At 42.6% G+C, this 14,137-nt stretch overlaps 1 protein-coding gene across 6 annotated transcripts in view; it reads right to left on the bottom strand.

Moving 5' to 3' along the window:
• Positions 1 to 14,137, bottom strand: part of RALGAPA2 (Ral GTPase activating protein catalytic alpha subunit 2) — a 283,235-nt gene that overhangs the window by 120,819 nt on the left and 148,279 nt on the right. For all 6 annotated transcript variants that reach the window (XM_029222062.1, XM_029222063.1, XM_029222066.1 and 3 more), the window contains 4 exons: positions 11,374 to 11,502; positions 7,500 to 7,628; positions 6,353 to 6,411; positions 1,017 to 1,125 (listed from right to left, as the gene is read on the bottom strand). In XM_029222062.1, the coding sequence (XP_029077895.1) occupies positions 1,017 to 1,125; positions 6,353 to 6,411; positions 7,500 to 7,628; positions 11,374 to 11,502 (426 nt within the window). The remainder of the gene's footprint in view (positions 1 to 1,016; positions 1,126 to 6,352; positions 6,412 to 7,499; positions 7,629 to 11,373; positions 11,503 to 14,137) is intronic.

Below are 14,137 nucleotides of genomic sequence, written 5' to 3'. Positions count from 1 at the left end.
TCCACCTGGTAGAGCCCCAAGCCCCCTAAGGCCCTCTTCCCAGAATGGCTGCTCACCATCCCCGTGTTCCTTGAGGCTGCTCTTTCCTCTCTGGCCCTCGGTTCTCTTATATAGATGTGCTCCCCCTTCCAACCAGCACGGCGACACAGGCACTGAAAGGTGAGGGAGCTGCCCCAGGGCCCAGGACTTCTGTCCAGGAGTTCTCCTCTGTTATTTACAATGTTTAAAGGGAGGCCAATCTGACTGATCCTGGCCCTCTGATTTCTCAGCAATTCAAGCTGGAGCAGGTTCCCTGGCCTTCCCCTTAGTCGCCTTCTCTTTTATTTCTAAAATGGGGGAAGCAGCAGTGTCCACAGGGCTGGCGGGATTCCATGGCTCAGTCCGTGCACTGCGCTGGGACGCCCCTGACAGGGCTCGACATGGCAGGTACATTCTCTCCTGCTGCCTTAATGTTTCTCCTCATAATTATAGAAAAATTAAAGAACTTTTTGAAAATTTACAGAAATACTAAGAAAAATCTGGCCCAGCATGAGGTGAGCACGCAGCACATGGCAGCTCTTCTTACTAACAAAGCCAAGGAAGAGAGACATCCTCAAAGTGCCCAAGGCCCCACTGACGTGAAACACTCAGGCTGTTGCCCAGGAGCTGTCCGGTCTCTCCTGGTCCCGCCGAGGAGGCCAGGGCATGAAACCCCACTTTCTTGTCACTCCAACCCACAGGTGACAGGCATCCTGCTTGCCCCAGGAGCTGCCCAGCCACCAGAGGAACCCACTGGGCCGGTCCACGAAGCTCAGGCTATGGACAGCCAGGCTGCAGCCACCAGTGGGTAAGCAGCCATCGGCGGCTTTGCCAGGACCCCTCACAGAACGTTCAACGTGGGTGTGAGAGAAAAGATTTCTGAATCAAAACTTCTCTGTAATGTAGGGGGAAATAGAAATGGGGCTAATTCAAACTAAAACGGGTTGAATACCTGGCAAACAGCTTAATGTCAAATACACATGACGAACTGGCAATACCTTCAAAGTGACGCCTATCACGTTGACGGCCTCTCTCAGCTGAGGATGGTTTGTGCCCTGTGCAAGCTCTTCACAGATCCAGACCCCAAGGGAGCAAATGGCAATGCACCTTTTGAAAAAGAAGGAGACAAGGAGGAAAACTCTCACGAAGAGATTCATTTTCTTGGTATTTTCAAAAGACAAAATATTTTAAGCCTTGTTTACAAAGTACAAAAGTTACAGACACATTAACAAAATGTCTTCTTGAGAAAAAAGATAAGGTACCCTCAACAGACCAGTTTTCAGGACAAATAGAAATATTCATAATGGTTAGTAATTAAATATTTAATGAAATAAATGGTATATTTTCTGTTAATTGTCACAGCACATGTATCACTTATTTTTGCTGAAACTAATTTTTTTATTACAATTTCTTGCTTCAGGATATTTTTGAGGAAGAATCAAAAACATGAATCTTAGAAGATTGTTGGAAATTGAGTTTGTAATTGTTTTCCTTACAATAAAATACACAACACTTACCAAAAACAGAGGACAAATCCTATATTTTATCGTAAAGAATACCTGAGTACAACTTTCAAAATAAGTTTCACTGTTACTTCTTTTAAAAAATGTGTTAAGACAAAATATTCTTTAAGTTGCATACTCCTTTAAAAATTACCTTCCTCAATTATAAGTCAAGATTGGATAGTAATTCTCTTTGGAATTGATACACTCTACTATCTTTTGCAATGATCAAAAAGTCACATTCTTCTGAATGTTTCCTGAATGCATGTATATGAAATTTAAATGCTTGCCCCCCAACCTGCTCACTTTCTGAACAAAAAGGGGCTTCAAACCACTACTTGGAACCAGATGCTTGCTGTTATATGTAATATGCTGTTCTCTGTAGCAGGAGGTCACATCCAGGGCCAATCAAACCGGACACACTGCCCATCCCTCCACACTGAACGTCCCTTAAAGGCCATCAGTATAATTCAGCAATTAAAATCAAGCTATTTTGAGGTTTTAAAACCACCATACTTCACTGGATTCTCGCCTCTTTCGATCAGAATGGACTAAGTGCTTCCGAAACAATTAATTAAAACCCCTTTGGCGACCAAGTCACCTTCTACCAAAACTCCCTCGGTAACAGCTGTGCTTTTACCTCAGTTACAAGGTGTGTGCCGGGCCTTTCTTGTTTCTCCGGCGCCGGCATTAGACAGAGCTCCACACCTTCCTGACTGTCTAGAATTGTCTACACGTCTCTCTTCTCTTGCCCAATTCCTAGAAATTGCCCTTTGCATCTTAGTCTATAGTTATTCCCAAGAACTCTATATTCTTTCCCAAAGCCTCTTTATCTTCCCTCAGCCGAACTCAGACTGATTGTTTGACCCACGAAAACTATACCACTTGGAATTATGCCCCAAATCATACTGTTACCATTTTAAGAGCTGCTCTTCCTTTGAGTGCATGTGTGTATATATATGTGTGTATATTCTTTTTTTTCTTTTTTTTACGACCCATTAACCTATTTGTTAAGTGTAATTTGTTAAGAGCTCTCGTTTCTAGGAACACCTGCATTTCTCTGTAACTATTAGCCTTGTACTATGGAGAATACTGTGACCTATAAAATGGTTTTATAACCTAAGCTACTCTCACCTGCCTTGAGTTTTAAGCCACACTCGCTTATAACAGCTCTTCCTGCTATTTTCTCTCTTTGAAATTCATCATTTAACACCCTCATTTAGCATCTTCTTATTCTTACACTCCCAGTGACTCCTCATGTTCTCTATATCCCCAGGATGTCCTTTGTGATTGTGAATGAGTTTTATCTATCAAGACTCTTTTTTAAGCTACTGGCAGTATTACCTTACTCTCAGTCTGTATTCCAATACACTCTCTTAATACTGTTTGCTACTATGCCATCTCATACCACTCCAATGTATACAACAAAAACCTCTTGCTTTTTCTTCATTTTTCTGAATTACTATCACTCACAATTATAACTATATTCTCTCTCAGTTCTCCTCCATTTATTTGAATCTTGATCATATTTCAGTCTGCTTGCTTATCTACACTCATATGACCTTAACTCCTAACTCCTAACTCCTGCCTAACTGCCTAACTCCTTTTACACACAACTAAGAAAGACTGACCGTATTATACATATTTCTATTCCACTTTTAACTCCACAGGAATTTGGCTTTCTACACTAAAGGAAAAGAGGGAAGAAAGATACTGCCAAGACTCGTTGAAGGTCTGAATGGAGCAGGTGCGGGTAAAGGAGAAATCAAGGATTTTCCCAAGTTTCTGAATAGACAGTCTGGGCAGGTGATGGTGACAAGTACTGAGATGATGTCTGAGGACAGTTAGGCTCAAGGCTTCAGTTATGGTTGTGCTAAGTTTACATGTGTTAAGACACCCAGGTTGAGATATCAAGTAGGCAGTTTAATATAAAAGCCTGAATACTTAAGGGGTTGACAGAAGGGGCCAGGAAAATAAATTCAGTATCATCAGCAAGCAGATGGTGTTAAAAAAGTCTGGTGAAATGAATAAGAGCACCTGGGAACGCCATGCAGAGGGAAAGACAGCCAGCCCTAAACCCCGAGCCACTCTAACCCCCAGAGGTAGGTAGAGAAGGCAGACAGGAGAGGAACAGCTACAGTGACAGAGGAGCAAAAGCAGAATATTACATTCTAAGGAACTGGCATCGTTCAGGAGGAGGATAAAGACAGACTAAGAACTAGCAAGATAAGTATGCATATTAAAATTTCTAAGGCAGCCTCTAAAAGAACTGAAAGTCTATGACTTCTAAAAAAAGAGGTAGTAAATGGAGTGTGAAAAAAACACAATCACTCCCAGAAAAAGGAAGGAAGGAAGGAAGAAAAGGTGAGTGAAAAGAAATGAAGGTAAAAAAACAGGAGAAAATGAAAGAAATATTGAAAAAGACAAATAGCAAAATATAAAATAAGATGAAAGAGTTACATCCAAATACATCAGTAACTACAGTAAATGCAAATGAACTAAAGCTTCAGTTAAAAGCTAAAGATCAGACAGGATAAACACATAAAATCAAGTATGTATAGCTTTTGCAAAGACATTTAAAAGAGAAGAATACAGAAAGTTTAAATTTAAAAGAAAATATTATTTTAAAATATAGCTGAATCAATATCAGACAACTGGTCTTTAAGATAAAAAAATCACCCTTAAAGGTAAAGGGGTCACTACATAAATATAAAAGATTTGATTAACTATAGAGATAGGATAATTTTACACTTCTGTGCAGCTAATAACATAGCTTCAAAATATATAAAACAAAGACTGACAGAAATACGAAGAGAAATATATAAATGCACCATAAAATTGGGAGATTTTTAACATATCTTTCTCAGTAAATGATCTAGATGATGAAAAAAATAGAAAGAATATGTAATATTTGAAACACATGATTTAAAAAATTAATCTAATGGACACATCTAGAACACTACACCCAACAACTGAAGAATAGTATATACATTCTTTCAAGCATATGTGGGACATTTGCAAAAACTGACTACATATTGGACCATAAAGCAAATCTCAACAATTCCAAAGACCAACAACATTTTTGATCCACAATGCAATTAACTAAGACATCAGCAGCATAAAGATAAAGAGAAGTAACCATATTTTTGGAGATTAAGAAATATATTGCTCAATAAATCATGACTCAATGAAGGAATCACAATGGAAACTGGAAAAACTTTGTAATGCAAAAATATTACATATCAAAACTTAAAGAACTCAGACAAAGTAGCACCTAGAAATAAACATATGGACTTAACTGTTCATATTTGCATAAAAGAAAGGCTGAGAATTAATATACTAAGTATACAACTTCAAAAGTGAGAAAAAGAATTATAGAATGTAAAGAAAGTAGAACGAGCATTAAAAAAAGAGCAGAGAGTAGGAAATTAAAATATAGAATAGAGAGGTTGAACAAAGACAAAAGTCTCTTCTTTGAAAAGACCAATAAAATTGACAGATATTTGGTAAGACTAGTGAGAAAAATCAGAGGACACACAAAAAGTGTCAGAGATTAAAAAGTGCTTATAGCTATAGAAGCGAAAGAGATAAAAGATAGCAAAGGGATAATGGAAACACCGTGGATGCCACAATGTTTCAAAACTTGGAATGGACAAGTTTTTAGAAAATTTTAGTTCATCTAAACTGTCAAAAAAAACCTTTTCCTTAAAATCATTGAAGAAAATGAGTCCGTGGTGAACCTTCTTATAAAGAAAATACCTTGATAGTTTTACTATCAAGGTCTATTAAATAAATACACAAGACTATCAAGTCCAATTTTACAAAAACTCTTGCTGACTGAACAGAATGAAACAGCACTTCGCTCATTTTGTGAGACTATATAACCTTGTAATCAAGCCTGACAAGGACAGGATGGGGAGAGAAAATTAAAGGCCATGAATATAAATGCAACTTTCCTGAACAAAATGTTAGTCAAATCAGATCCAGTGCCGTGTAAACCAAGTTGTGTTTATCCCCAAATGCAAGGTTATTTAATATTATCAAATTGATCATGAATTTACAGCTTCTGGTAATGGCAGACTACAAAATTGTGACTGAACCGTCCACTGAAGGTAAGTGAAGAAGTTAGACAAAATACAAAAGAAAAAACCCTTGAAAATGATCGGAGAGCTAACAAGACAGTGCAAGTGCCCGCTGCTCGCTTGGAACCGGCCCGGAGGGAGCAGGACACGAGCAAGAGGCGGAGCTGGGCTTCTGGTGACCTTACAAGCTTGGAGGTTGAGGATCAGAAACTGCTGTGCCCGCCACCAGTGCTCCCAGCTCCGGGCCTCACCTGGGGAGAACAGATAGGAACTTTTCACTCTGTACGTGCCCCAGAAAACCTCCTATCTTGGCCACAGACTGCCAGCAACCTCAGATGCCTGGTGGAAGCAACCAAAATGTTTCCAGACATTGCTGAATGCTTCCTGGGATACAAAATCACTGCCGATTGAGAATCACTATCCTGTAAGTACATCATTTTTATACATTTCGGTTTATCCTTCCATTTTCTTCCTTGTTAAAAATATCAGGGAATACACCTACGTATTCACAATTTTGCTTTTTCTTACACAAAAGGTAGCATGTGCTACACACAATCATCTACACCTTGTGCTTTTCACTTAATAATGGCACCTTTGAAAAAATTAATAAAGCATTTTCCCCACATAGTTCTTACTGTACTTTTTAGTGTAAGAGTAATGTGAAAGAATAAGCATTTTTAATATTAACTGATGACACATGAATGTGTATCTTAAAATTCTAAACTAGTTTACCTTTTATTTAGCATTTACCTTGCACTCTCATTTGGTTCCTCTGTGGCATTCTTCAGTAAAATACTTATGAGGTAGTGCTAAAAACACAAAATGACGTAAAATAAAAGCCTTGTTTAGTAGTTGATTTCCCACATGTTCTGTCCTCATTCTAGGCAGTGAGGGGCCACTGAAGGACTGGGGGAAGGACACAAGGGGCTCAGGGGAGCAGCATGGTGGTCTCAGCCGGGGGCTCGCAGGGCTTTGAGCCTGCCTAGGGAAGAGCTTTTCTGTGTATACAATAAAAACCAAGCAGAGCAAATGACTCTTCGTCATAGGAAAAATCTCGGTTTTCTTTTACTTCAACTGGATTATACATCGTACACTGAATTACACGCTGTACTTGTGTACTATAGATAGATAAACTGATTTGAAAAGCATTTTCCTTTGCCCCAAAGTCAGCTGAGGAGAGACTGTTTAATTTTATTCTCCAAGGATTAATTTAGAACCTCAAATAGTAGTAGTATTTAATCAGGCCAACAATGGGCTTGAATGTTTTGCTTATTTCAATTATTTCTTATAAATTCATTTGATGCACTAATGCAGCATAGTTACACTAATAAAATTATTACAAAGAATGATTCATTACATAATCATGATCCGTAGGCATGATAAACAGATCTAATAAAAAACACCCGAGGAACCTAACCATCGCTCTCCATCTAGTGCATTTAATCCCCCCAAAACCAGCCTTCTAAAAAAACAACTGATACATCTAAACGATATAGCCAAACTTTCAGGGATAACAGCTCAATGCATAATAATGGAAGAGAGAACCACACAGCTCGAGTTAGAAGATGCTAACCAGGGCTTCCCTGGTGGCGCAGTGGTTAAGAATCCGCCTGCCAATGCAGGAGGACATGGGTTCGATCCCTGGCCCGGGAAGATCCCACATGCCGCGGAGCAGCTACTGAAGCCTGCGCGCCTAGAGCCCATGCTCTGCAACAAGAGAAGCCACTGCAATGAGAAGCCCGCGTACCACAACGAAGAGTAGCCCCCGCTCACCTCAACTAGAGGAAGCCTGTGCACAGCAGCGAAGACCCAACACAGTCAAAAATAAAAAATAACTAACTAAATAAATAAATTTATAGAAGATGCTAACCTGAGATTCGGTCATTGCATCACGTACCTTGACATCTTCCGTTCCCCTGGTGACTTCAGTAACTTCGGGCACCGGCTGCCACAGAGGGATCTCGCGGTAGGTGTTGGGAAAGCAGACCAGAGACCCGAGAATGGTGAGGGCTTCCAAACGAGGGGCCTGCACACGGCAAAGGGAAGTGAGACACACATTTTCCTTCTGGTTATAAACGTTAGATAAGCAACAATGTGTTTTACTTTTTCATGATTTTGAGGCAGCCCTGCTGGGGCAACGGCATCAGGGGTGAAGTTTACTGTTTCCTGTTTTACTTCATTTTTTAAATACAAAGATTTGAAACTACTAACACCAAAATGTTCAGGTTTTTCAAAGTTGGTCAGTGAGCACACAGCTTCTCGTTACATGACCCCCACAACACAAGACCCACCAGTTCCCGTCCAGGCCTGGTCTCACCCGACCCCGCACGGCAGGGGATGCAGCTGACAGCTCCCGTGCACCTGGGAGCCCTTCCATCGCTTGGACACCTTTCTTGGTTCCCCAGGGGACCTGACAGTCTCCTTGCTGGGACCCCTCGCCTCCTCAGGATATAGACTCCAGGGTGCTGAGTGCGATTCTCGGCCCTCTTCCCTCCGAGATCTACACTCAACTCATCCGGGATGTCCAGACCCGAGGGTTTAAATGCCTCCTACGTGTCGCCGACCCCTCAGCACCTCTCGGTAGCCCTGGCTTCCTTCCTGAGTCCAGATCTGTAGATCCGACTACCTGTTTGCCATCTCCACTCGGGGTCCAGAAGCCATCTCCCCTGACAAGCGCCCCCTCGCCACAGGGTGCTATGGTTCTGTGTGACACCACCCAGCCTCCATCACTGCCCCCTTACCTGCTACCTGTACCTTCCTCTATTTTCCTGTTAAGAAAATCTCTAAATGTAAAAGTAGACAGAATGTTATATCCATGCACCCAATGCCTAGACTCAAGATGTTACCACTCTTGCCTCATTTATCTCCTTTTCGTTTTTTTCATTTCAATATTTAAAATTTGTTTAAAAGTTTTCCACTTTCAGTTTTAAAGCAAATTCAAGACATTGTGTCATTCCACCTCTGTGTCCTCCAGCATCCCTGCTTTGGGTTTTCCCTTGGTATTCATCACTTCCTGACGACGCGTTATGTATTCATTTGATGTTTACATTCCCCACGAAGACAGGGGGCAGACAGTCTTCGTCACTTCTCTCCCCCGAGGATGCCCAGTAAACACCACCTGGGGACAAGGTGGTGGCTGTGGCTCTCATTCACGGATGGACAGGGCCCACCCTGCAGGTCTCCGCGTCAGCTTTGCTTCTTCCATGAAGGCTTTTCTAACAGATGCCTTCCCTTCCAGCTCTCATCACGCAGAATTAACTGGTCCCACACTGGCACCCCTCTGGGTTCTGGAGGTGCTTCTATTGTGGCTGCTAGAAACTTATGTGCAAATATTAACGCTTAGTTTACCTGTCCGATTCCCGGAGGATGGGTTCCCTGTCACATTTACGCAGGCCAGGTCCTGGCATATAGTACGTCCGCAGTCAGTGTTTCTCCCACAGACTTGTTCTTTCGGCCTTCACTAACGGTTCCCTTGACCCACCATATAGTCTTGGTTTGAACCTCGCTGAGGCTGATTTTTTCCCCTGAGTCGTGTGTGACTCTGTAACCACTGGATACAAAACAATAGCTCCTACATAAAATAAAGAGCTGTCACGCAGCTTTATTCAAAGAACGGAGTAAATCTAGATAATTTTTTTGCCTGGGTACTGAGCCTGTGGTGAGCCCCAATTTACACACAGAAGAGTGAGGCCTGTGAGTCTGTTGCCCCAGGATGGATGACTAGTACCCACAATGCTGGGAAGGACCCTGGGCCTGGCTGGGCAGGGCTGCAGGATGGAGAATGGGGAGAGAATTACATGTAATATCCCTCGCTGTGTGCACATCAGGATGCATCCACTCTGCCGCTGGTGGACTTTCGGATCGTCTCTAGTTTGGAGCTGTGATAACAATATTTGCTGAGCACGATCTTCCCCCACCTCCTGGGTACTTGTGCACGCGTTTCTCTTTCCCTCGTGGCCTCAGCAGGCAGATCTACGTACCAGGAGTCCTCCAGGCTTGTCATTAACGGAAAATTCTGACTGAGCAGGTGTGTCCCTATCCGAACACCTCTCACTAGTTCTCCTACAATTTTAAACCTCAAGTTTAAACTCAGAGAGTGATTCAAAGTAATTCAGAGTTATTGTTCCTTTATGTAATATAAATCTTACACTCACATTCTCATATTTTCTCTCTCTCTCTCTCTTTAAACAAATGTTTTGGAAGGCCACTTTCATAGCTCATCTAGTCGAAAGATAAATTTTCACAGAGAATGACCACCGTGCATGATATTATCACTAGAAAGGGCGCCAGCATTTTCACAGGAAACTCTCAGAGCAAGTAAGGAAAATTTCAATAAAGTATTTTCCTTCCTATATCCTGTTTTTTCAATGTTTTTTCCAAAGTTTTTCCATTTTTTTCCCAAAGTTTTTTCAATGTTGATTTGAATGGTTAAAGGTAAATTAGAAGGTTCCTTGAGAATGATTATCCTACAAAAAGTTTTTCAGAAATAAGTATGAAAAGTTGTCATAGTCTTTACAAAAAAGAAAAACAGTTGAACAAATTCAACATTTTCCTTCTTTCTTCCTTCTTTTCACTCATCCATCCCTTTTGCTCCTGTCTCTCTTCCCTCCCCTTCGCTTTTTAATTTACCCCTAGAAGAAAAAGCGCATGAAATACCAGCTATACAAAGCATTAAAAAAACAATTTAATTCAAAACCCAGGGTTGGAGTTTGAATTTGCCCTGCAGTGAAGAAATAAGTAGAATAAGAAAGTAACAACGTGTCAAACAGAATTTAGGTAGCTAGATACTCACACTGATTTCAATAGAAGTGCCTGGCAAACAGTAAAGCTAGTTTTATTTACACCATTTAAAGAAGGGAAAACTGGCTCTGAACAGGTAACAGCTGTACAGAGCACAACTGTGAGAGGCCTTTAAATTGAAATGGGTGAGAGTGTCCTCTCAAAGGCGTTAATACATCGCCCTAATAGTGGAGGTAAAGGTGGAGACTACAAATCAATTCTTTTCGTAGCCCTTAGCGCTCGCTTAGCCCACTTGCTTCTCATTTCTTAGTACAAGAATTGTGCCAGAGTTTTATGGCATATGAATACAACGATATATATTAATTTTCTGGTTAAAAATTTTAGTGTTCTAACATTTTAAGAAAATATTTTCTATTAGACTTATAACTAAGACTTAATAATAGAAAAAAAACCTTATTGATGATGTACACTTAAAATTCTCTCTTGGGCTTCCCTGGTGGCGCAGTGGTTGAGAGTCCGCCTGCCGATGCAGGGGATACGGGTTCGTGCCCCGGTACGGGAAGATCCCACATGCCGCGGAGCGGCTGCACCCGCAAACCATGGCCGCTGAGCCTGCGCGTCCGGAGCCTGTGCTCCACAACGGGAGAGGCCACAATGGTGAGAGGCCCGCGTACCGCAAAAAAAAAAAAAAAATCTCTCTTGACCACAGACATTAGTGTCTGTGCCACCATTTACTGAAAAATGCTAACAAGATTCTAGGAGACCAGTCCTGCCTCTGACTGTGTAAATGTGCTGCAATAGTAGTGAGGACATGATTTCTCACACTCTGGCCTTTTGATGAAACGCCTTTCCACTACCAGTGTGTCATCTTATCCTACAATTTCACACATCAGCTGCCAGGGCATCTACCCGAGAGCCCGGTTTCACGTTGCACTAATGAGTCAACACCTGTTAGGAGTGGAGAACTCTGAACCTTGTTAGCCGCTGTGAAGCCTCCTGGGAGCTGGGATGCTGAGCATTGTCACACTCACCGCCAGCGTGTCTGCACTGAGGACCCTGGCAGCGGCCGTGATGAAGTCCCCCACCAGCATGGAGAAGCCGGGCAAACCCAGGGAGAAAAAGCGGGGTGGGCAGTGCCTTACAATGGTATTTAAGATATCCTAGAAGGGGAGAAAAGAAAACACAACTGTAAGTTTCCAGACCAAAATTCCAAAGTCATCAGTTCGTCTGTACATATGACTACTGTGAGATTATCTGAAAGAAAACAGACCACGGAACTTTTTCAGTGAAAAGGGTTCCAGGAGATGAGTTAGTCCAGGGGCTATTGTGTACTCATTTTACACGTAAGAGGATGGAGACCTTAAACTGTAGGGTGACTTGTCCAAGACCTGAATTGTGGCATTGGGACTAGACACTCTTCCATCTTCCATGTAGAGGTGGGCTCCTCGGACAAGCTACAGGAGTGTTGAGGTAGATAAATAAATTAAACCTGCAAGCAGCTATCACTTCTCATCTTCTTCAATTTTCAAAAGTCAAAGCACACTGTTCTATTACAAACTCCTGAAGTAGGCAGAGATGGAAACTTGCATTCTTCGGGCGACTCCTGTGTGAAACAATGGGAGTGTGGGTCCCGCTGGGATGGGTCACACGTCAAGGTCAGGTGGTCGGTGGGGCTCCGGGTAGAAGTGGGTGGCAAGGCACGTGTGCCCAGTGCTGCGTGTGGACCATCTGCCCGCAGACACCTGGTGTCCCTGGGTCTGGAAGGGCCTCTCACTGGTGGGTGGCCGGCTGGCCCCTGCCCGCCAGCTCTGTTCTGAGGCGTTGCCTCATTCCAGCCCGTGGCAGACCAGGGCTCTTCTCCTGGACGGCGTTCGTGCCATCCACGGCCAGGCCGCGTCTCTGAAGCCATCTGTGCGAGTGTGTGCAAAGGGGATTAGTAAGAAAACCACAAACTGCTTTTATGCAGTTCTAGGCCAAGTGCATTCATCAAATTCACTGAAGTGCTGTAGTTATGGGACTTGTAGTTATATAACCTAGAGTTAGTCTCAAAATACAAGAAGCAAAATACCAAAACAACAACAACAAAAAGCCCCCCAAAACCTCTGGTTTGTTTTCTCAAATTTCAGTGTAGCTATTTGAAAATCCTTTAAAATAATCCTGATTTAACTTGATTAAATTAGAGCAAGGGATAGCAGTGTGCTCGATTCTAACACATTAAGTCCTTTTTCATAAAAATAACCTTATTGAACAACATGTAATCTTAAAAGAGAACCTTTAGGTGTTCACAAAACATTTTTTCTAAGACTTCTTCCTCACATAGCAGGCTCATTTAGTGTCTACAAATCATGCTGTGTGTGTCCTTAAAATGACGGCGCAGTGCTTTATTAGAGCTCTTATATGGTAAATTATTTAGCAAGTACTAACTTAAGGTTTTAGCATTTCAGCAGACTTTTTCCTATACCAAAAATAAACAGAGAGACAAACAGATAAATAGACAGATAAAAGGGAGGAAGGAAGGAGGAAAGGAAAGAAAAACCCGAACCACGCTTCCCCCGGGTTAATGTTTAAACCTGCTGTAATCACGTCCTTTGATACATTTCAGTGTCCACATCAGCCAAGGCAAACATTCTAGGGGCTGAGCAGATGGACATTGCAGTTTAGAAAGTGTGTGGTCAACTCCCGCTCTGAGCGCAGAACAAAAGATCCACCTTTTTCATAATGAAGCCTCTGATTAATGCCCTGGACTCCTCACCACACACCTGTAATTACTCACAGAGGTACGCTCTGTGCTGGGCCTCGTCTCGGGGTATCAGGCATCAAGGTCTCGGGCAGCAGATGGAAGCACGCTTCTGTTGACATCTGCTGCCACGAAAGGATTCGTGCAAACCTGGCTCGCAAGGTAGTAGAATGCCGTGCGTGGGAAGATTAATAATGCAAACAACCATGATGTTAACTTTGTTAGGTTTGTGTTAATTCCATCTGTTGAGAGGAGGAACTGAGCCTCGAACCGTGTGGGTTTTTAACACCTTTAGCACATACTTAAATCACAGATTTTGCACCACTGGAATTGAGAGGTTTAATTTTAAAAAAGGGTTTTCTGGAATACGTTTAAGGGAATTATGAACTAAATCCTTTAACAAGCTAAAGCCAGAATTTATACATGAAATCCATTTCGCTTCACAAGGTTCGGATGCGTCCAGGCAATGAGCTGGAAGTGGGGCATTCCCAGAAATGACTAAGTTGCCACTGATGCTGAAGGAAGCAGAAATGTCACAGGCTCCCCACCCCCTGGACCCCGGCCAGTCTCTTGAACGGAACCTGTTTCTACGGGCGAGAAGGTTGGAAAGAGAAGGCAAAATAACAGATGGCTGGCCTAGCCTGCCCGCCACCCACGGAAGGCGGCCCCCAGGAGAAGTGAGGCCGCCAGTTACAGCAGCTCTGGGCTGGGGTTAATATGGGGGTTAAAGAGGGGGCTGTATGGCCAGTCGGCCAAGTTAGGGCCATATGCTTGCTTCTTTTGCTTATCCACACTGAAATGGAACAACCCAAAGATTACAATCTTTGTGACATTTTGAAATTAGGAATAACCGTGGTGCTCGAAGGAGAGCAGCTGCATCTTCCCAGCAGAGGGACGTCCACGAAGGGCTGCCGGTACTTCTGGTAGGAGCCTTCCTGTCCACACACTGAGACCACGGCGACAGCCGGAATCCTTGCGAAAATGAAAATCTTGAGACTGAAGCTTTCTCCTGGGTCCCTGGGGTTTCAGGGAGACTGAACAGGATGGTGCTTCCCAAA

The sequence above is a fragment of the Monodon monoceros genome, unplaced genomic scaffold (genome assembly GCF_005190385.1).
Source record: "Monodon monoceros isolate NGI ecotype Baffin Bay Population unplaced genomic scaffold, NGI_Narwhal_1 Super_Scaffold_13, whole genome shotgun sequence".
Classification (NCBI taxonomy): Eukaryota; Metazoa; Chordata; class Mammalia; order Artiodactyla; family Monodontidae; genus Monodon; species Monodon monoceros.
Note: the sequence above shows the minus strand (reverse complement) of the source record. Positions and strands in the feature narration are given on the sequence as shown.